General features: G+C 46.2%; 2 protein-coding genes across 35 annotated transcripts in view; one reads left to right on the forward strand and one right to left on the reverse strand.

The window, feature by feature from the left end:
• Positions 1-11,290, forward strand: part of LOC127232582 (GON-4-like protein) — a 117,379-nt gene extending 106,089 nt beyond the window's left edge. For 30 of the 34 annotated variants that reach the window (XM_051198686.1, XM_051198688.1, XM_051198715.1 and 27 more), the window contains 10 exons: positions 89-273; positions 1,177-1,374; positions 2,504-2,647; positions 3,902-4,045; positions 4,130-4,249; positions 6,071-6,181; positions 8,137-8,347; positions 8,979-9,591; positions 9,675-9,777; positions 10,394-11,290. In XM_051198686.1, the coding sequence (XP_051054643.1) occupies positions 89-273; positions 1,177-1,374; positions 2,504-2,647; positions 3,902-4,045; positions 4,130-4,249; positions 6,071-6,181; positions 8,137-8,347; positions 8,979-9,591; positions 9,675-9,777; positions 10,394-10,543 (1,979 nt within the window). In that variant the 3' untranslated portion in view covers positions 10,544-11,290. The remainder of the gene's footprint in view (positions 1-88; positions 274-1,176; positions 1,375-2,503; positions 2,648-3,901; positions 4,046-4,129; positions 4,250-6,070; positions 6,182-8,136; positions 8,348-8,978; positions 9,592-9,674; positions 9,778-10,393) is intronic. The other 4 variants (XM_051198695.1, XM_051198697.1, XM_051198720.1 and 1 more) reach the window with 1 other exon arrangement.
• On the reverse strand, positions 10,779-15,387 carry Msto1 (misato mitochondrial distribution and morphology regulator 1). Its single transcript, XM_051198723.1, has 14 exons — positions 15,070-15,387; positions 14,842-14,977; positions 14,235-14,304; positions 14,050-14,125; positions 13,648-13,702; positions 13,441-13,528; positions 13,176-13,293; positions 12,959-13,093; positions 12,707-12,859; positions 12,264-12,395; positions 11,851-12,035; positions 11,516-11,620; positions 11,324-11,433; positions 10,779-11,072 (listed from the first exon to the last, which is right to left on the reverse strand). The coding sequence occupies exons 1-14, from the start codon at positions 15,370-15,372 to the stop codon at positions 10,858-10,860; spliced, it is 1,881 nt and encodes a 626-aa protein (XP_051054680.1). The 5' UTR covers positions 15,373-15,387; the 3' UTR covers positions 10,779-10,857.
• Between the last annotated feature and the right edge of the window lie 6,772 nt (positions 15,388-22,159).

A 22,159-nucleotide genomic window follows, 5' to 3' on the forward strand; every position in this document is an offset into this window, starting at 1 on the left:
GAGATATTAGTTGCATTGGATGGGTGGCACTTGTGGTGGACTGCATGTTACCAGGGTTGAGAAAGAATCTTTTCATATGTACTCCAAGGAGAGAGCATCAAAGCTGCTGGCAGAGGCCGAAGTAATCATCGAGCTCGAAACAAACGGGGAAGTCGGGCTCGTGCCAGCAAGGACACCTCCAAGTTGTTGTTGCTGTATGATGAGGACATCCTGGATCGGGACCCTCTCAGGGAACAGAAGGACCTGGCCTTTGCACAGGCCTACCTCACCAGGGTAGGCAACACAGCTTCTATTACTGCCTGTCTGTGTGCATGTGGCTGCTGCTGCTTTGGAGGAAGATGTTTAAATATGGAAGTGTCTGTCTAAGGAGGTCGCTTAACAGTGAAGTACTATTCTAGCATGGACAAGGTTGGCCCAGCACAACCAAAACCAAGTTTTTTTCCATGGGCTCCATAGTTTTTGTATCTGCCTTACTTCCTGGCAATTGCCACAGAATTCTCTGAAGAGACCAGCAAGGAGACCTAGAGTTCAGACATATTTGATATGGTTGTCAGTTCTCCCATTTTCATCCTATCTGTCTTCCATAGAGGAATCAGGAGAACGGTGATACTACTATCCCTAGTGCCAAGTCGTGATTTCACAGATTGGGCTGATACAGGACCTTTAATGAGCATTGAGTGAAAAGAGTGGCAGTTGTATGCAGCCAGGGGAATGTACTTTGTTCTCTTGGTACCCTGTATAGCTTCCTTCTTAGTTAATGACCCAGCAAGTGAGGTGCTTGGAGAGATTGGCATGCTATTACTCCTACTATTATCTGCTATTATTTTATTAACGTTCTAAGTTTAGGTATTATGTACCTTGGTATGACATGTATTAGAATCCATGTACAAAACTCCTCTTATCTGGTCAAGTTTGGGGCTCAAGTCAGGAAAGCAAGCTTAACACTCCCTAGTGTTGTGCCTCCAGTCTCAAAAAAAAATAAAAATTGTCAGGTTGTCCTTCAGAGAAAAGGAATTCTGCTTGGGTGATTATTTCTGTGTCCTTTGTTAACCCCACATCATGGTAGGGCCTCTGAAGGATAATCTTAGAACTGTGACCATGACTCCTTCTTCTGGGACCTTGCTTGTTCTGGAGGCCCAAAGAATGAATAGTGACTATTGGAAGTTTTGTATGTAGGTACGAGAAGCTCTCCAGCATGTCCCTGGCAAGTATGAAGATTTCCTTCAGGTCATCTATGAATTTGAGTCAAGTACCCAGAGGCATACTGCTGTGGACCTCTACAAAAGCTTGCAAACTGTGCTCCAAGACTGGCCTCAGCTCCTGAAGGACTTCGCTGCCTTCCTACTCCCTGAACAGGCCTTGTCCTGTGGACTAGTAAGTGGACTGCCGGAGACGGCACAGTAGACTCTGGGCCGGAGGCAGGTGGGGCACAAATACAGTCAAGCAAGACCGTCTCGTCTCCCTCATCCATTTCAGTCTTCTCTGGCCTTTCTCTTTTCAGTTCTATCCTCCCATTTGTTTACAAGGTTGTATCTGTAGTACCATAGAAAGGTCCGTAAGTCACATTCTGCCCTCCCTCCTTACTGGTGAAAAGTACCTTTTTGATATTTTTTTTTCCCCTCTTTTTTGAGTCAGAGTCTTTCTTTGTAGCCTTGGCTGGCCTGGAACTCAGTATGTAGACCAGGCTAGTCTTGAATTCAGAGATCCTCCTGCCTCTGCCTATTAAGTGCTAGGATTAAAGTCATGTACCACTTTGTCCCAGCTCTTTACTATATATTTGTTGAATGTCAGGAAAAGACATAGATTCCCCATGTATGTAGTACATGAGCCTTTATGATGATAATACTTCACAGAACAATAGCATAGAAAAGACAGACAGCACTCAGGAAGCTGAGGCAGAAGGATTGTTGTTGGTTCATGGCTGGCCTAGAGTTCATAATTTTTCAAGATCCCTGAGTGAAAATAATAAAAATAAAAAAGTTGAAGACTTAAGAGTTGGAATGGAAGAATGGCATGTTGTGCATGGTGACTCACTATTCTTGTGCTTGGAAAGCAGAGGCAGGGAGAGACAGGGAGTTCACCTTCCTTCTGACATGAAATGAACATGTATGTAAAAATAATGTGTAAACTGTGAAGTTATATTTGAGTTTGAGTATCTGATTTCATAATCTATAAAATAAAAGAAGTAAGAACTTGGGATGTAAGTATCTTTTTTATATGTTTGTTTGAGAAAATTCTCCCTGTATACCCCAGGCTGAACTTCAGCTTGGAATATTGTGTCTCGGTCTCCTACTGTGCCAGAGATCCATATCTACTGAGTCACTCAATCACATGTTCATTTCTTGGGTTGGAGATTCCCAGGATCCCACAGTGGGGTGCTAGGGTTTAAATAGAGTCCTATCTTAACAAGTGCCTCTAGGCCATTGTTCTTAGTTCTCAAAGCCTTCAGGTTCCAATCCTGCTGAGAACTGACTTCTTTCTCTTCTTTCCTTTCTTCTGGCAGTTTGAGGAACAACAGGCTTTTGAGAAGAGTCGCAAATTCCTTCGGCAGCTGGAGATATGCTTTGCAGAGAACCCCACACACCACCAGAAGATTATCAAGGTCCTCCAAGGCTGTGCAGACTGCCTACCTCAGGACATCACGGAGGTACTCTGTCTGCTTCCTGCATTTGGCTTTTCCCCTTTAGATTTGTTTATGTTTGTGGGTGTTTTATGCGCATGTATGCCTGGTGCCTGCAGAAGTTAGAAGAGGGCATTGGAGTTACAGACAATTGTCAACTATCATGTGGTGCTGGGAACCTAACTCAGGTCCTGTGCAAGAGCAGCAGGTGCTTTTATCTACAGAGCTGTCTCCAGCCCTCTTGTCCTACTTCCTTTTTTAATTTTTTTTAAGATTTATGTATTTTTAATGTACATTGGTGTTTTGCCTGTATGTATGTCTGCCTGTATGAGGGTGTCTGAGTTATTGACAGTTGTGAACTGCTATGTGGGTGCTGGGAATTGAACCTGGGTTTTTTGGAATAGCAGCCAATGTCCTTAGCCACTGAGCCATCTCTCCAGTACCGATGGTTCCTTTTTTATTGTCATTTCCAGAGAGAGGTTTGAGTTCAGTTCCCAGCAACCACATGGTGGCTCACAACTATCTGAAATGAGATCTGGTGCCTTCTTCTGGCCTACAGGGGTACATGTTGGCAGAATATTGTATACATAATAAATAAATAAATCTTTAAAGAAAAAAATTCCTGGGAGTCAGATATCAGATTAAGAACCTGAATGACTAGAGAAGTGGCAGAGAAATGTCCAGTGACCTCCTATCTCTTCCCTTCCTCCATCCAAAAAGGATGAGATCTTCTTTAAGCCCTGACCTCCTACTTCCTGTCTATCTGTCCTTAGTACTCTAAAACCTCTATGGTTAGTTTTGGTCAGCTAGTAGCTAGCTCTGTCCTGTGATTCAAAACAAACTTTGTCAATCTTGGAGCCTCAGAATGCAATCAAAATGTCACACAACATGTGAGGACCTAAATTGAATCCCTGGGACTAATATGAGAATTGACTCTAACTTTCATAGATAAGTACTGGCTGTGTGCACTTACTGCCAAGCCTAAGTTTGATCCCACAGGGGATGCACATGGTAGAAGAAAAGAGCTGATTCCTGGAATTTATCCTTTGACTCCCACAGGTGTGGTGTGGCATGTGCACATCCACATACAGACACAGACAGACATACACATACACATGCAAACACAGCAAATAAACAAACAAATACATGTAATCTAAAAATAAGGTACATTAAAAAAAGGCTGCATGTAGAAGGCAGACTGTGGGCTACATGTGGGACTGGTTTGAGTGTAGTCTAGGAAGATTCTTCAGCTGTCTTCTTAGTCGTCACAACTTTCCTCAGCTCAAGACACAGATGTGGCAGCTCCTCAAAGGCCACGACCACCTACAGGATGAATTCTCCATCTTTTTTGATCATCTGCGCCCAGCAGCTAGCCGGCTGGGTGACTTTGAAGAGATCAATTGGACTGAAGAGAAAGAGTATGAGGTACAGGCCCCGAGGTTATCAAGGGGAAGGCTGCCTGCGGGAAGGGTTGGCCCAGTCTGCTTAGTGCCACCAAACCTTGTTTAGTTTGACGGCTTTGAAGAAGTGATACTCCCGGATGTGGAAGAGGAAGAGGAGCCTGCCAAGGTGTCCACAGCCTCAAAGAGCAAGAGGAGAAAAGAGATTGGGGTCCAGAATCATGATAAGGTATATGTACTTTTGGGCAATACTTGCTATTCGTGAATCATGCCTTGGATTAAACATTGCATATATCTGTGGTATATATAGGATAGCTCATAGTGTTTTTAGGATTGGAGATGCTCTTGGGGAACAAACTGTAGGTGAGGCTGCTGTGGAGAACCTGTGAGACTTCATTAGAAGGAATCCTATCCAGACATGGTAATTCCAACACTTAGAGGCTGAGGCAAGGGTATTGCTGCAGGTTTAAAGCTGGCCTAGGCTACATGGTGAAAACCTATCTCCAAAAAGAAAGGGAACAAAACAAAAGGAAACAGATAGTAATTTATGCTGTTCTCCCTAGCTTAGAGCTGTCCTTTTTCTTACATTTGGGTTTTAATGTTTCAATTTTTGCTCATGGAAGGAAGATGGAATCCTTGAATGATAAACATAGCAGTTGTGTTACTGTGTGGCAGCATTTAGATTACTAATTAGCTCCTGCAATTTTCACAGTAACCCTGAGGAAATTTTTACTTATATGACTGAAGGGCAGAAAGAAGCTAATGCTAGAGTGACCTCTTCAAGTGTCAGTGCTGGGACTCACAGTGAGTACCAGAAAGAGCCTTGGGCTAAGATAGTCAGTGAGTAAAGGTTCTCGGTCCCAAGTTTGGTCAGGCTATTCTCTGACCTCCATACACATGGTGTGACAAGCATGTGTACACATCTAAGCATATAGTAAAAAATATAGGTATAGTAGTCTTGATGAAAAATGTGTATATAGTAATATGTCCCTGTGAGTGCAGGTGCCCACAGAGACCTGAAGAAGGTATAGGATCTCCTGGAGCTGGAGTAAAGGGTGGTTTATGCACCTTCTCATCTGGAGACTCCTAAACTCAAGTCCTATGCAAGAGCGGTACAGAACTGTTCTTACTGCTCAACCACCCTCAGCCCCAAATTAGTCTATTTTTAAAATTATTATTACTATTGTTATTAGAAATTGAGTCTGTATGTAACCCTTGCCTTGGAACTATATATACCAGATTGGCCTCAAAGCGAGAGATTTATAGGCCTCTATTCTGAGTGCTGGCATTAAGGCATGGGCCACTATACCCAGCCTTTTTTTAAAAAAAAAAAAAAAAAATTATTTAAAAAACTTACATGAACATACTTTGTGTGTGTGAGATGAGGACTACACACATGCCATGGAACATTTGTGAAAGTCAGAGGACAACTTGTGGGTATTGATTTTCTCCTTCTACTATTTGGGTACCAGGGATTAAGCTCAGGTCCTCAGGCCTCGCTACAGGTTCTTTTATCCACTGAGCCATTTCACTAGCCCACGTGGTAATCTGTTTGTTGTTTTGATGGTTTTTTGTTTTGTTTTGTTTTGATGACAGGGTTTCTCTCTGTAGCCCAGGCTATCCTGGAACTCTATAGACCAGGCTGGCCTTGAACTCAAGAGATGCACCTGCCTGCGCCTCCCAAGTGCTGGAATTAAAGTGTTTTGGCTTTATTGAGTGAAGTCACTATATAAAGCCATTTAGAGAGCGTATAGGGAGACAGCTAGCCAGTAAACTCCGTTTCACTTTGGAGCTCTCCAGTACATTTCCTCAAAACTCTGTCCCAGGCCTCTGGGCTGCTGGGCTACTGCTTTCTTTGGATGTTTGTGGAGTCTTTCAGATTCATAACAGGCTGAGGTCAAGATTGGGTCAGTGACCCCCAGGGTGATGAGATGACACCTTTATAAAAGAGGAGTGGGAGGGCCATCCTTATATCTCAGGCCTCTCAACTCAGCTCTGTTTCTTGGTTCTAAGAATACTTGAGGGCTAATCAAGCTGGGGTATCTTGTAGGAGACTGAATGGCCTGAAGTGACCAAAGACTGTTCCTGTTTTTGCCATGAGGGAGGTCCTGATTCTAAGCTGAAGAAAAGCAAGAGGAGAAATTGTCACTGCAGCAGCAAGGTGAGGAGGGTGACTGGTTTACTTGGACTGCCTAGGCCATACTGTTCAGATGCTGGTCAGGTGTGTTATTTGTGTGGGGTCTTTGTTTGTTTTGTTTTTTTGTTTTGCTTTTGAGATAGGGTCTCTACATAGCCTAGGCTGTCTTGGAACTCACTATGTAGATGAGGCTGGCCTCAAACTCAAGGACATCCTTCTTCTGCCTCTAAAGGTGTGTGCCAACATGACTGGCTAGGTGCTATTTTGCTACTACAGATCTGTGTACTTTTGAACTTGGAAAGTGCTCACATGCATCAGATTATATGCAGTACATACACATATGCACATATGCAAAACATGGACCCTTCTGCAAATTCAAATGGATCCGGGTACCTGGCCTGTGAGCCTAGCACTGAGGAGGTAGAAGCAGGAAGAATAGAAGTTCAAGGTTATCCTCAATCACATAACAAGTATGAAACCTGCATGAGATATGTAACACCCCTCTCAAAACTAACAGAACTGTCAGATGGATTTTGCTTTTGTTGTTGTTTGCTTTGTCTTCAGATGGTGGCTTGTTATATAGCTCAGGTTCACTCACACCCACCATCCTCCAGTGTTGGGACTACTGGCATGCATTGCAGTAATCAATTTTATGTGGTTCTCTGATCACATCCAGGGCACCTTGAATGGTGGGCAAGCACATTAGCAATTGAACAACATCTCCAGCTTTAGATTTTTTTGTTTGTTTTTTGAGACAGGGTTTCTCTGTAGATTTAGAGGCTGTCATGGAACTCTCTCAGTAGACCAGGCTGGCTTTGAAGTTACAGAGATCTGCCTGTCTCTGCCTCCCAAGTGCTAGAATTAAAGGCATGCATCACCACTGCCTGGCCTAGATTTTTCTTTTTTTTCTCGGGTGGTGGTAGTTGGTTTTGTATTTTGAGATAAGGGCTCTTGTAGCCTTTCCTGGCCTCAACTTCACCATGAATCTTGAAGGGTTACTTTGAACTCCTGCCTACACTACATAAGTGCTAGCATTACAGTTGCATTTGCTTTTATTTATTTATTTTTATGTGCATTGGTGTTTGCCTGCATGTAATGGTGTCGGATTCCCCAGAACTGGAGCTACAGAGAATTGTGAGCTCCCATGTGGGTGCTGAGAATTGAATCTCTGGAAAAGCAGCCAGGCCTCTTAGCCACTGAGCCATGTCTCTAGCCCCCTAAAGTTACATTTTGTCTTTTAAAGAGAATCTTTTATTTGATTCCACACCTGAAATCTTAGCACTTTATAGGCAGATACAGGAAGCTGTAAAATGTGACCCTATATAGCAAGCATGTTCTAAGCAGCCAGGGCTAGATGGAGATCCTTTCTTAAAAATAGTAGTGGTTGGAGAGATGGCTCAGCAGTTAAGAACCTGGGCTGATCTTCCAGGGGACCTGGGTTTTTATTCCCTGCACCTACTTGGCAGCCCACAACTGTCTTATTATTCCAGTTCCAGGGGATCATTGCCTTGTAGCTTGTGTCAGCACTGTAGGCACATGGTGCCAATAACCAGTCATATGATATGCATAAAATAAAAACAAAAAATCTTCAGAAAAACCTAGATAAATAAAATAGAATCCCTTGAGTAATGCTTCTGGAAAAAGGGAAGTAAAACCACACTGGAAGTGTTTCCTCATAAGCTTGTTGCTGTCTGTGGACAGTTCTCTAGTTTATGCAGAGCTCAGGCTCTTCTCGATTTAAGCTTTGGGGTGGTATCATTGTATGCATACCACACAATTGAGTACTTAGGGGTTGTTTTCTTTATGTCAAATAAACCTGTGAGCAAAACAAGACTAAAGATAACTTGTTTTCCAGAGTGAGTTGGTTGGCTGTACAAATGCAGTCCTTAGAAATGGAGGAATCCTAGGTAGCTTGAAGCCGTCTTGCTGACTAGCAACACAGGTCAGGACAGTTTTAACCTAGAGAGTCACCCTTGCAGGTCTGTGACAGCAAATCTTACAAGAGCAAGGAGTCCCTTGAGTTGGTGGGGAGTAGCCCCCTCCAAGAGGCCAATTCTATGCCTGGAAATAAGGAGGCAGGACAAGGCAAGGACATACTGGAAGAGGACGCCCTGGAGGAGCAGGAGAACACTGAAGCAACCCAGAGTAGGACCGGCAGGACCACCAGGAAGGGAGAGACACCCATGCCAGGTGAGTAACCTGACTGCCACGCTGTGACCTTCCCTGTTTGTTTCTGAGGAGTTCTTACACTGCAGGAAACTTCCCGTTCATTTCTCTCACATAGTTAGAACTGTGTTACAAAGTGTTGGTGGTGCACACCTTTAATCCCAGCACTGTGGCAGCAGAGGCAAGCAGATCTCCGTGAGTTCAAGGCCAGCCTGATCTACAGAGCTAGCTAGTTCCAGGACAGGCTCCAAAGTAATACAGAGAAACCCTGTCTCAAAAAGCAAACAAACAAACACAACAGTAAAACAGAGGCTGGATGGGCTGCTCTTCCACAGGTCCAGTGTTCAGTTCTTAACAACCATATTGTGGCTCACGTCTGTCTATAGTGGAATCTGCTGCCCTCCTCTGGCATAAAGGTATACATGCAGATAGAGCACTCATGCATAAAAAAAAAAAAAAAAATAAAAATAAACAGATTCCCAAAATCTCCTAGGTGTGTGCCCTCCCTACTAACATTCTAACATAACAGCCATGCCCTCCTTTGCTGAGTGGGTCCCCCATTATCTCCAGCAGTCTTTCCAATGGAACGGTGTTCCAGTAGCTCGCCAGTGACTTGTGGTTGTCAGTGTACCCTGACCCCCATATTCCTCCTAAGCAGGGTCAACAGTAGGGAGTGCTTTGCCGTGCTCTGCAGAAATGACTCCCATGGAACAGCCCTCGGAGGGCCAGACACTCTGCTCACCAGAGACCCCCCGACTTCCCCCTCAGACTGGAGCTGTACTCTCCTCTGTCAGAAGAGACCAGGCTGGGCCTGAAGTCTCCTGTCTTGGTACATCCACCATACTTGCTGTAAAAGGGGAGGATCAAAAGGCTAATTCAGAGACTACTGTGCCACTCCCAGATGCATCAGAAACTGAAAAGCTGCAAGGCTTTGTGGAGATCCCTGCTGTTCTGCGGAGTCCTGTTTCCTCAAGGACCAGTGACACAGGAAGAAGACACATACATGGGAAAGCAGGTACTCAGAGCTGGCTACTCGAGAACAGAGTGGAGGCAAAGACAACCCATATGATGGCACCTATCTGTGGAACGCCATCAGGAGTTGATACCTCAGAGGTCACGCCCAAAGCTGCCAGAGGGGTCGTGGCTGAAGACAGAGAAACACAAGGCAAGGGGCCAGAGGGGCCTCTGCCAAAAGTCTCAGAAGCTACAGTCTGTGCCAACAACAGCAAGGTCAGCTCCACTGGGGAGAAGGTGGTACTGTGGACAAGGTAGGTAAAGCAAGCTGTGTTTGCAGAGGGTAACGCAGATCCAATAAGGTCCTGGGGGGCTAACCATGCTGCCTGGATTACAGGGAAGCCGACCGAGTGATTCTCACCATGTGCCAGGAGCAGGGGGCACAGCCTCACACCTTCAGCATTATCTCTCAGCAGCTGGGAAATAAGACTCCTCTTGAGGTGAGGTGGGAAGGGAAATATGGGAACTAAGGCAAGAGGATGGGACCAATGGCATTTACAGTTGTAAGAATTTTTTTTTTTTTTTTTTTTTTTTTTTGCGGGGGAGGGGGGAGGGGAGGAGGGAACAAGGATTCTCTGTGTAACAGCTCTAGTTGTCCTGGAATTCACTCTGTAGACCAGGCTAGACTTAAAATCAGAGATCCACCTGCCCCTGCCTCCCAAGTGATGGGGTTAAAAGGCATGCCACCACTGCCTGGCTCATAAGAACTTTCATGGCAGTAGATGTTTATTACAAAGGTTGGCCTGAAAAAAGGCTTGACCTGTCAGGGTGGGTGTTCTTTTTCTTTTTTAAGACAGGATTTTCACTACCTGTCCTTAAACTCAGGAACCCATCTTGTCTCTGTCTCTAGATTGCTAGAATTAAAGGTATGTATCACCAAGTCTGGAGGAAAAGAAAAAGGCTCTAGTTGTGTTCCCTGAAGAACACAACTTTGTCTGTGGTTTTCTCCTGTCTATACAGAAGATGCAACCTTTGATCTCACTCTTGTGTACAAGGGGGTACCCAGTTCATCATAAGCAGACTAGAACAGTGAGCACAACCCTTTCCCTTCGCTAGGTTTCCCACCGTTTCCGAGAGCTCATGCAACTCTTCCACACAGCCTGTGAGGCCAGCTCTGAGGATGAGGATGATGCCACCAGCACTAGTAATACAGACCAGCTCTCTGACCATGGGGACCTGCTGTCTGAAGAAGAGCTGGATGAGTGAGACCGGGGGAGGTATGGTGTCATCTGCCAGGACCAACCCAACTGTTGTGGAGACCTTGATCTCCTTCTGTGGAGCTAAGGACAGAGTCGGTCTGGAGATGGCTGTGCGGCCTGTGTCTCTCAGGGACTTCAATGAAGACCTTACATACCCAATCTGTAAATAGCATTGAAGGAAAATGGGCCTTGGCTCTTTGGTGATCTCAGTGGTTTTAAATGTACAAATGCCTATGTCAAGTAGCAGGACCCACCACACGGGGTTCCTGCACCTGGCAGCTTTTATTATAAATTATCTCCCCAATACCCTTCCCTGGAACTTCAGTTTGAAAGGCTGTCACCCTCCTGGTAACACTGGGCCAGGCTGTGTAAGTCCTGTAGCAACTCCTCCATGTCATCCTGCTCCACCCCAGCGTCCATGAAGCTAGCCCAGCGCCGCAGATCAAGTCTGTTGAGCTCTTCAGCCAAGTCTCCCAGGGTCTGGTGCAAGGATGAAGAGGAGCGCAAGGCCCCAAACACAGGGATGCTTTGCACTGCTGCAGAGGGAGAGAAAAGGGAGTGGACTAGAGTCTGCTCTGGGACTCTTGTACTGATGAGCACATCTGGGACTTGGTAGAATGATTGTGAAGTACAGCAGTAAAGTGTGTTTGCTGTCCCTAGTGTGTCAGTACCCCAGGAGCTTGTAGTCAAGTAGAGGAATGCTCAACTGTGAACTTTTTTCTTTAGCACTTTTAATCGAGAAAGAGTAAAACCACTCCTATGTAGCTGTCCTGTCTTCATGTCCTACCTGCACACTTGGGGGGACCGTCCAGCGCTATCCCCTTGTGACTACAGCTTGAGAAGAGGTGTGGGTAAGGAGGAGCCACTTTACAGGGGGTCCGCAGCAAATGTGATGAACTGTAGGCAGAGAATGGTGGCTCAGAGCAGGGAGGCGCAAAGGCTGCTGGCAGTCCGAGGAAAGGGCAAGTGCTGTACTGACCTTAAGACTCTAGGATGCTGATGTTGTAAGTACTGGGCCAAGACTTCTTCTCCAGAGGCACATGCATGGAGAGCAGAAGGCAAGGGTGTCCCTGCGTTGAGCTTACTGACAGAACAAACCAAACCCATATTTACTCTTTGGTTGTATGAATAGAAGCTAAGAATTCTTACATTCTTGAACCATCAATTCAATCAATCTAAAGCTGCCTTTTTTTTGGGGGGGGGGGTAATGTTAGGCAGTGATAGTAGGAAGTATACCATTAGAACACCTAGACATTAGGGAGACAAAGTCATATGAGCAAGTCCTACAAGGGCCTCTAAGAAGCCAGTGCTTACCTGGTATGGCTTGCTCTGTCTATACCCCTCAGCACCACTGACTGGGCAAAGCATCGACTTCCAGCAGAATCCCCACAAGCAGACAGTGGGGTCCATGGAGTAGCTCCTCCAAGCTGCGCAAGGGTATCAGGAAGGGACTGGCCTGGAACCAGTGGAAAGGGGATGATTGCCTCTGCTGTCACCACCTAGAGACCAGGAGGTAGGAGGTTATGGAGCCTTTCCTCAGCTCTGGCCCTGCCTTTCGAAAGCTTCTTGGTTTTGTTTGTTTTTCAAGACAGGTTTTCAGTGTAGCCCTAGCTGTCCTGGAATTCGCTCTATAGACCAGGCTGGCTTCAAACTCACAGACACCTGCCTGCCTCTGCCTCCCAAGTGCTGGGATAACCACCACTGCCTGGCCCTCTAAAGCTTCTTACCTTTTTCCCAGAGAAACTTAGCAGATCAGCCAAATGAGACATGGGGACCATGGAGGAACGCAGGCGATAGGGAGCAGTGACTGTGTCCAGAGCTGTAGCCAGGATGGCGCTACAGTGGAAGGGCAGAGTGGCCTGTCAAGTGGGACAGGAGGGGAACGCTGGGTTTGAGGGTGCGGAGAACCGTGTGGAGGCACAACAGTAAGGGAGAGGTCCAGGGAATGAAATAAGGTTCTTTGTCCTGAGGCTGGACAAATAGGGAGTGCTAAGAGGTAAAGTTCAAGCTGGGAACCCAACGTGGTGTTAGAAGTACTTCCCAAGTATGTGCTGAGTCCTAGGTTCAATCCCTAGCAACACATACACACCTGACACATGGCAGGGAGGGAGGGGGATGACAAACAGCCACAGTAAATAGAGGCTGACATAGAGTGAGCTTCGAGACTTACATCATATTGTAGGTAAGGGAAGCTGACAGGTGGCTTGGGGCGCAGGCCCAGGTTGCCTCCCAGGGATAAGGGACAGACAAAAGAGCTGTACCCAGTCAGGTGCACCAGACCAAATGCTGTGTTTAGGACACGAAAGATGTTTTTCTGGGGCTCCTGGTAAAAGAAGTGAGAATGGCTTACTCCACACAACTTCCTCCGTGGGGTCCTCTCCTTCCCACCAATTCTGCTGCTTTTCTTCCAGCTTCTACTCACCCCAAGATTGTAGGGACCAGGGAGCAGACCCCATGTTATTACTCCCCGGCCTGAATACTCATCTTGTAGTAATTCTGCAGTTTTAGCACCTACTCCAGAGAAGCCATCATGTAGGTCACATAGGATCTGGAAGCCCTGAAGAGATGAAGGCCAACAGAAAGTAGGCTGTAGGATGGGGAGAGCGTCTGCCCCAGCATCCACCTTGTCACACAGCTACCTGCAAGAAGTCACATTCCTCCACAAAGAAATGCAGTCTGTCCTCCAGCTCTTCCAGGTATCTGGGTTCCTTCAGGACACTCTCCCCTTGGCCAAAGGCCTCCAGCCGACCTGTTTCACTACCAAAAATCACCATGATAAAAGACTCAGCCTGTCCTCAACTCCCCAGTCTGCTGTTTGGTGGAGGGCAGGCGAGGCTGGCTCCATCCTTATCCAGTGTGTTGGTGGGACCTAAGCTTTGTCTCACAGCCTCTGGAGTCCCATACCCATCATGGTTGTACTTCTGAATCACACAGATGCTCCGAGGGTGGAGATGCACTCTGAGGAAGTCTGACCAGACTCTGATGTTGTTCTCTGTGGGGATAAATGGTTTTGGATTTGTACCGGGGATGACTAGCGGGCAGCTGAAGAAAGAACAGATGAGTTGCATCATCCCTGCTCTGTTGAGTCTCCAGTGTCAAGGGTCACCTCACCTTTGCCATTTTGGAGAGGTTTGGCCCTCCAGATACCATCAGTACTCAGCACTCCCTGGGAGGGGTGAGAAAAGTGACATTTGGTTCTCGTTAGTTCTCTGCTGTGGGTTCATCTCTATGTATGTATGTGTATATGTGTGTGCCATGAGAGTTTATGTGCACCACATGCATGAGGTGTTCAAAGCTAGAAGAGGGCATTATATCCCCAGGAACTGGTTACAGGCTGTTTTGAGCTGCCAAATGGGGGCATTGGGAACTCTGGAAAAACAGCTAGGACCCAAACGTGTGTTTTCCAAAAACGAGTGTTGCTAAGGCCTTTACAGTGACTAGCATCCCAGTTTTCTGCTCAATGCAGCTACTTTGCCTGTAGTAGGTTTGAAAGTTTGGGGCAGAGCCCATCACCTCTGCACTCAGAAGGTCCTGGAGGTTAGGGTTCTTTGGGTAAGCTTCTTCTCTGTGTGTGGTGAGCTTTCCTTGCCTGAAAAAGAGTGGAGATTAAGCAAAGAGAGTGACCCTCTGATGATCTCTCGAGCCTTCTGTGCACATACACTGGATCCCTTACCCCCTTTCACACATCAGATACACACCATGCTACTGCAGCGTCTAGCTGTCGGTCCTTGTAGAGGCCACCTTCTTCCTTTAGTGAATTCAGACTGCCTGAACAGAAATGAAAGACAAGCTCAAAGCCTGGAGCATAATCTCCCTCCCTCAGACTAATCTGATCCATGTGTTGCGGCAGTGTCTCTCGTACTGGGCAAAACTTTTTGTTTTGCTTTTGAGATGATGTCTCCTATGTATCCCTCAGTGGTTGAGATGATGCCTCCTATGTATCCCTGTGTAGACCAGGTTGGTCTTGAACGCAGAGACCTACCTGCCTCTGCTGGGTTTAAAGTCGTCATGCCCAACCGCGCCGAGCAATGCTCTTGGCTTTTAGAACCATACTTGGTTATACGTTAGAAGGCATGGGCAATCTGGACTCTTATCTTTCTATCAATATCTGTGATTCTGTGTGAATGCAGCAGCTTAACAGTATGCTGCCCATTCTCCCCCATTCCAGAGTCAGCTCTTGAGTTGAATAGTCTGGCCTTTCCGTGTCCTCGGGGGTTTGTCTCCAGTGTGGGTTCTGAAGTGAACTAATGATAGGGCCTCACACGCAAAACGGGAAAACTCGGTTGAGCTCCGCCACAGCCTCACCTTTGAGATCCATGAGGATGAGTCGCGGCGTATAGGTTTCCTGGCCATGCAGCGTCCGGCCCGTTCGGTACAGGACGTCGGGGCACAGCTCCCCAAGCGACTCTTCGCCCTCGGTAGTACGTCCCAGCGCAGCATCCTGTAGGGTGCAGAGGACAAAGCGGAATGAGAAGGAGGGGCAGGGCCAAGTACCTTCCGCAGGGAGCGCGGGGCCGCCACTAGGGGCCTGACCTGCTGGTTCCACCAGTGTGCCCCGACGAAACCCGCGAAATGTCCCAACTGCAGCGTGAGCACCTCGCGGGCCCCGCCCGCCATACCAGCGCCGCTCCCCAGCACTCTACAGCCTCCGCGGAGCGCCTGGCCCCAGGGGGCGGGGCCTTGCCCTATTGGCTCTTGAGCACGTGCTTTCCCGTTGGCTACACGATTCGTTAGTCTCCGCTTCTCACGGCCCCGCCTCTTCCTCTCCTGGGTTGCCGGAAGCTGCTGCTTCCCCGCTGGCGTCATGCAGTTCCCTCTGCGCTTCCCTTGGCGCATGTTGTGGTCAATGTCATGGAAGATTCTCTCACCTGTTTCTATCACTCTTTATGCAGATGCCTCTCAGCGCCTAGCTAGTAATTCACATGAGGGGAAAAAAAAAAAAAAAACCTGATGAGGGACTGCACGCTCCTCTGAGTCCTCCCACTCTATTCCTTTCTCCACCCTGGCTAACCTAATGGGCTGGGTCCTCCATGAGCTTCTGTTACGTTGTAGAAAAGATTGTAGTCCCCTTCTTTCATGTACATGTAGCTCATCTGCACTTACTTTTTTATTGTTTTAGAAAGGTTCACTGTAGCCTCAGGCTGGCCTCAAACTCAGGTCCTCAGGCCTCTGCCACAAATAAGGCTGGGGACATTCTTTTATTTGTTTATAAGGTTTTTGGATATCCAGTTTACAAAGGATCTCAAAGCCTCATTTGTTAGCACAAACGTGTGGTCCCTGTTCTCGGAAGTGGAGGAGACCAGTTCAATTCTTAGTTCCATATCGAGTTGAAGGCCAACTTGTGCTACATGAGATCAAGTCTAACACACAAAACAAATACCCCCCCCCCCCCATACAGGGTTTATATGTGTAATGGCCCTGATTATGCTGGAACTCACTCTGTAGACTAGACTGACCTCGAAATCACAGAGATCCACCTGCCTCTGCCTCCCCAGTGCTGGGATTAAAGGCGTGCATCACCACCAACCGGTTAAATAAAATTATTATCCCGGAACCTCTTGCTGAATTTTTCCCGGCTGTCTCTGTGGAACTCCTAATCGTTGGAGCAGTGGCTCTTTTGACTGCTTTTGGAACCCTTTTCCTCCTATTGGGTTTTCTAGTCTAGCCTGAATAGGAGGGGAGGTGCCTAGACTCATTGCAACTTGATATGCCAAGTTTGGTTGATAACTCTGGGAGGCCTGCTTTTTTTCTGAAGGGAGATGGAGCAGAAGTGATTAGGGGCCAGAACGAAGGTGGGAAAAGGGACTAGGAAGAGAAGAAGCGACAAAAACTGTGGTCAGGATGTAATAGATAAGAGAAGAATAGGTGGTGGTAGTAGTAGTAATAAACAGATCACCTGCTGTATCTCTCATAGCCCCTGACAAAGAAGATAACAAATCCACCCAGATTCTGTCTGTCTCTCTCTCTGTGTGTGAATACATGTGTGCAGGTACACTTACCTATACATGACAGAGGAGAACAGAGGTCAGTGTTGGGTATGTCCTTCTTATCACTTGCCACGTTAGTCTTTGAGTCTCTTAATGGACAGGAAGGTGAGCAGTCAGCTACACTGGGTGCCCATTGAGCACCTGACCTCCTTGGTGATGGAATTTCAGATGTAGACCTCTGAGTCCAGATTTTTATGTAGGTTCTGGGAACCCAAACTCAGGTCTTTGCATGACAAACTATTTACTAAGCCATCTTTTAGCCCACAAATAACAGGTTTTTTAAAAGAAAGGTTGGTATTTAAGGCAGTATATTTCTCAGTGTAAATCCATTGCTAGTAAAATGTATACAAAATACCTGTTGAGGCTGGAGATGTGGCTCGGCCAGTTAAGAGCACTGGCTGCTCTTCCAGAGGACCCAGATTTAGTTCCCAGCACCCTCATGGCAGCTCACAACTGTCTGTAACTCCAAGTTCCAGGGGATCTGACACTGTCACACCAATGCACATAAAATTAAATAAATTATGAAAAAAATACCTATTGAACAGAATTTTGCTTTTTTCATTACTAAGCCATTTATGTCTATTATTTGGGGTGAAAAGTTTTTAATATTTGTGTGTGGGATGCATGCTACAGCTTTTTTAAGCTAGAAAAACAAGTTGAGGGAGTTGGTTCTGTACAACCATACGGGTCTTCAGGTTCAAACTCTGGGCTTCATATTTACATTTTTTATTCATATTTACATTTTTATTTGGGGGTTGTGTTCCTTTTCTGGGAACATCTACCATTCCATTCTTGTACATGTTAGAAATGCTGAATAACCAACCACCTTTTCTTTCAAACTCCATAAATTTTGTGCTTGAGTGGTCCTCTGCTTCTTTGTGACCCTGAGACTATTTCCAGCACATAGTAGGACTCTGCCAGAAATAGATGGCAATGGAGAACTTAAAGTTCATCACAAATAAGGAGGATGCACCGGGCCCCTCTGTCCCCTAGCTGGTGGTGGGTGCCTGCCTATTATCTTGAAACTAACCTGCTATATGACTCAGCCCCCAGGACCTGAGAATGAATGCTCCCTTACATAAGTCTTTGCCTCCTAAGCTGTGAGTTGGAGAGTTTGTGAAGACGGCCACTCGCAGCATATGGAGGAAGAAGATAGGAATTTCTTCCAATGAAGGACTTTTAACTTTTCGGGTAGGAGTTGGAGCTGGCAGGGCTGAAACAGGTAACCCCCAACTGTCCTGAAATCTATGTAGACCAGGTTGACCTCCAACTCACAGATAATGTCCTTCTTTTAATGGAGGACTTAGAAAAGTCCATTGACTGTTGGAGCTGGAGATGGCTCAATCGTTAAGCACACTTGTTGCTCTTATAGAGGACCCAGATTTGGTCCAAGCACTCACATGGATCCATAATTCCAGTGTTAGGGGATTCAACACCCTCTTCTGATATCCTTGTATGTAGTGTGCATAATACTCCTATACATAAAGCACATACATCAATGAAAAAGCTAGAGAGATGGATCAGTGGTTAAAAGATGTAACTCTTTCCAGAGGACTGGAGTTTAATCCCCAGCACCTGCACCAGGCAGCTCAGCATTCTTGCAACTCTTTCTAGCCCAAGGGCAACTGACACCACAGGGCACATACAACATATACATGATACACACTAACATTCATGCAGGCCTATGAAGGCACACCTCATTTAGCATACACATGACACACTAATGTAGTCACACAGAAAATTTTAAAAAGTCCAGTTTTGTTTGTTTGATTTTTTTGGTTTTCGAGACAGGGTTTCTCTGTGGCTTTTGAGTCTGTCCTGGAACTAGCTCTTTTAGACCAGGCTGGTCTCGAACTCACAAAAATCTGCCTGCCTCTGCCTCCCCAGTGCTGGGACTAAACGTGTGCACCCCCCCCCCCCCCGTGGAAACCATTGTTTAACTATTATCTCTCTCCCCCTTCTTTTCCTTCCCCTTCTTGTTTTGTTTTTTTTGAGACGGTTTCTATGTATTGCTATGGCGCCTCGAACTCAAGAGATCTGCCTGCCTCTGCCTCCTGAGTGCTGAGACAAAAGGCATGTGCCTCCAACACCTGGCTTAACTAGTCTCTTGAATTTGTCTTAGTTCCAACTATTCTAAGTTCAACCTGGTGACCCCATTGAGTATATTGAGCCTACTTACAGAACTAAAGGATGGGACATGGGTGACCTCAAAGACTCACCCAACCTGGGGTCATCCTGTCCCGATTGGAGATTATATCCAGATCTAAAGGATAAATGCAATTATGACAGAATCACATACACATAGCTATTGGAACTTCAGATGAGGCTCTGAGGATATCAGTAGTGGACTTACTGGGGACTAGCAATAGGCCCAGTAAGATGATCTCTTGTAAGGCACAGGTGATTTTATGAGTACAGGAAACAAAACAAAACAAAAACAAAAAAAAAAAAAATTGCTGATTTGAGTCTGGGAATGACTCATGTTTCCTGATCCTTCTTGTCCTTCATGTCAATTAGCTAATAGCATCAGATTGTTAAATCTAGTTCTCACTAATGGGATCAGAGTGTGGGTAGCAAAAGTTCTGTGAACTTGTGTTGTTGACTTGAGCACAGCCTTGTCAAGGACTCTGATGCCTCAGACCTCCTCTGGTCTGGGGATGTTGTGTGTGTGTAGCAGATTAACTGCAGCTTGCTCATCCAGAATTATGTGGCCTGGTTGGTCCCTGGAGCTTAGCAATTTCTCCTCTCCACTGCTGTCCAGGCTGCTGTGGGCACCTGTCAGACCAATCTTTAAATAGTGCAGGTCAGGCTGAGACCCAGTTAGCACTTAGGTCAGGGGTAAAAGGAGACAGCCATTTTGATCAGTGCTTCTTAGCCTGCTTTGGGTCTTGGCACACCCTTTTTGCAAAATGAGTTACTTTGGTTCTACTTTTGTTCTGCTTATGTGCTCCTTTATGAAGCACTGAGGTTACTCTGTTTCTAACACTGGGAAACATGTTCTATAACAGAAGTGGTACAGATTACTGGGGAACACTGTCACCGAGCTACACACAACTCAACCCTGATCTTTTAGCACATCAATACTTTGTTACATGGATTTTGTCTATTCCAATTTCAGGCTTTAAATGTCAAGCTTTTGAAGGTGTCTTAGGCTGAAGAGACTGGTGAGCAATGAAGAGCATTAACTAAGTGCTCTGTAGTTGGTCAGTTCCCAGCACCTCTGCCTGGCAGCACACAATGGCCTGTTAACTTCAGCTTCAGGAGACCCAATGCCTCTGGCCATCACAGGTACCTGTTTTTATGCCCACACATATACAAACACATAAGGAAAACTAATAAAAATGAAAGTTGAAAATGTGTTTTTGGTCCTCATATGTATTCACAGTAACACCAAGCAAGCACGGGGAGGGAAATTGAGTGTTACTGATAACAAGAAAGTAGCAGCTAAAAAATGGAGAAATAATGGGTTTAGACCTAGGAAAATGGCTAATTGGGTTAAGTGTTTGCACTGAAGATAACAGGAGGCTTTTGAAACTTCAAGCCCAGTCCCAGTGAGAAACCTTCTCCAACAAGGCCGCACCTAATCCTTTGCACAGCTCCACCAGCTGGAACTGTTCAATTATTCAAATGATTGAGACCATCACACCAGCTGACAGATGATGTGTAGTAGCTAATCATAGAGTTCTAGAAACCGGGCTATTGCAGGTGGCTCAGTGGGTCAATGCTTGCTGCCCATTTGATTTCCAGGATCTATAAATGAGGAGAGAACAGAGCCTAAAAGTTGTCCTCTGATCTTTAAATGGGTGCTGCGGCCACCACAAGTCCAGAGGCACAATAAATAACCATAAAAAATCTCCCAAGATGTCGATTTAGGGGCCTAGTGGTGGTGCATGCTTTTAACCCCAGCACTCATGAGGCAGAAGGCAGGTGGATGCCTGTGAGTCTGAGGCCAGGGATACACAAAGAAACCCTGTCTCAAGAAAAACAAACAAACAAAAGGATGATGACTTATGAACATCAGGATTGTGGGATGGCCTTATTAAAGTCTTGATAAATTATGGTATTTGGGAGGATTCTGTATTGAAACCAGACATAGTGTCTCTTGCCTGTAATTTTTTTTTTTTTTTTTTGAGACAAGGTTTCTCTTGGCTTTGGAGGCTATGCTGGTACCAGCTCTTGTAGACCAGGTTGGTCTCAAACTTAGAGATCCACCTGCCTCTGCCTCCCGAGTGCTGGAACTAAAGGCATGTGCCACCACTACCCGGCTCATGCTTGTAATCTTAGCACTTGAGAGGTAGAGAAAGGAGGATTAGGGTTTAAGGTTAGCTTGGGATACTTGAGACCTTTTCTCAAAAATCCAAAACAGCCTTTCCCTTGGGAGGTTGAGTGGAGTTGCTGCAAAAGATGGCAACCAACTTTAGAACTCTGGCAGTCTCCCCAAAGTCTGGGAAGCTCAAAGGCCCTGAATGGGTGGACAGTCAGGCTGGCTAAGCAGAGCTGGCCCTCTCCTACATGTGACACCTGCACCTGGTTCAGGGCAGACCTGTTGTTGGTACCATGACCAAGACCTGTGGAGGATGGCAGAGAAAGAGCAACAGGCCCAGCCACTTCTGTAGACCCAGTAGTGTGGCCTGCCCATCTCCTAGCCCTGGAGGCGGTGAAAAGTGGGAAAGGACCAAGGTGGGTGAGCTAGCAACTCAGGTCGGAAAGTTGTGGACAGCGATGCTGGGTAGATGGTAGCTGCCACAAGCAGGGTCAGAACAAAGGGAGCAGGGCTTATAATCACCACCTTCATTAAAAACAAAACAAAGGCTGGGCAGTGATGGCACACTCCATTAACACCAGCGCTTAGAAGCAGAGGCTGACAGATCTCTGTGAGTTCAGGGCCAGCCTGATATACAGAGCAAGTTCCAGGACAGCCAGGACTGTTAAACAGAGAAACCCTGTCCTTGAAAAATTTAAAAAAAAAAAAGCTTAATGATTGATGCCAGAGGTCTGCCAATCAGGGCTCAAAGTGGAAGCAGAAGCACCAGGAGATACAGATACATAAGAGATTTTGTAGTGTGAGTGAGGTTGTAGCTCAGCGAGAGTGCCGACCTAGCAGGTGCAGGTCCTAGCAGCACCGTGGGCACATCACACACAAAGAAATAGTTTTTCTATCTACTTATCCATGTCCAGTTGTGACAGCTGGTATCTATGTGATATTAGTGGACTGGTTCCATTAAATTGACCCCAAGACACAGGACTGCATCATGGTGGGGTGCAGGATCTCACAAAACAATCCTTCAAATAAAGCATCAAACCATCCAAGATAGGAGAGCTTCCTAGCAGTTGAGCAGCTGCCTGCTGTGTGAGAGGTACTCACAAGTACCCTGAGGGTTTAGCATTACTGTCACAACTAGACAAGGTGAAATGAACAGCAAACAGCCCAATAAGTGGGAAATCAGGAAATCATATACAGGCATGGTATAGGTACTTGTAATCCTAGCATTCAGGTGGAGGCAGGAGGATCCTGAGTTCAAGACAACTGTTGCCTACATAGAACGTTCTGGTCAGTCCCTTACAGAAGACTTGGTTTCAAAAAAGAAAATAAACAAGCCTTCTGGGGGTAGTGAGATGGCAAAGTGGGTACTGGC

This window comes from Phodopus roborovskii, unplaced genomic scaffold (assembly GCF_943737965.1).
Source record: "Phodopus roborovskii unplaced genomic scaffold, PHOROB, whole genome shotgun sequence".
Taxonomy (NCBI): Eukaryota; Metazoa; Chordata; class Mammalia; order Rodentia; family Cricetidae; genus Phodopus; species Phodopus roborovskii.

Bases quoted from the DNA above. Each gene is read 5' to 3' on its own strand.
- Msto1 (XM_051198723.1), bottom strand. From the start codon at position 15,372: ATGCGCCAAGGGAAGCGCAGAGGGAACTGCATGACGCCAGCGGGGAAG. The intron at 13,529-13,647 runs GTGAGGTGACCC...TTATCCCCACAG, and splicing joins ACCTCTCCAAAATGGCAAAG to AGAACAACATCAGAGTCTGG. The intron at 11,621-11,850 runs GTAAGCACTGGC...TTGTTCTGTCAG, and splicing joins GACAGAGCAAGCCATACCAG to TAAGCTCAACGCAGGGACAC.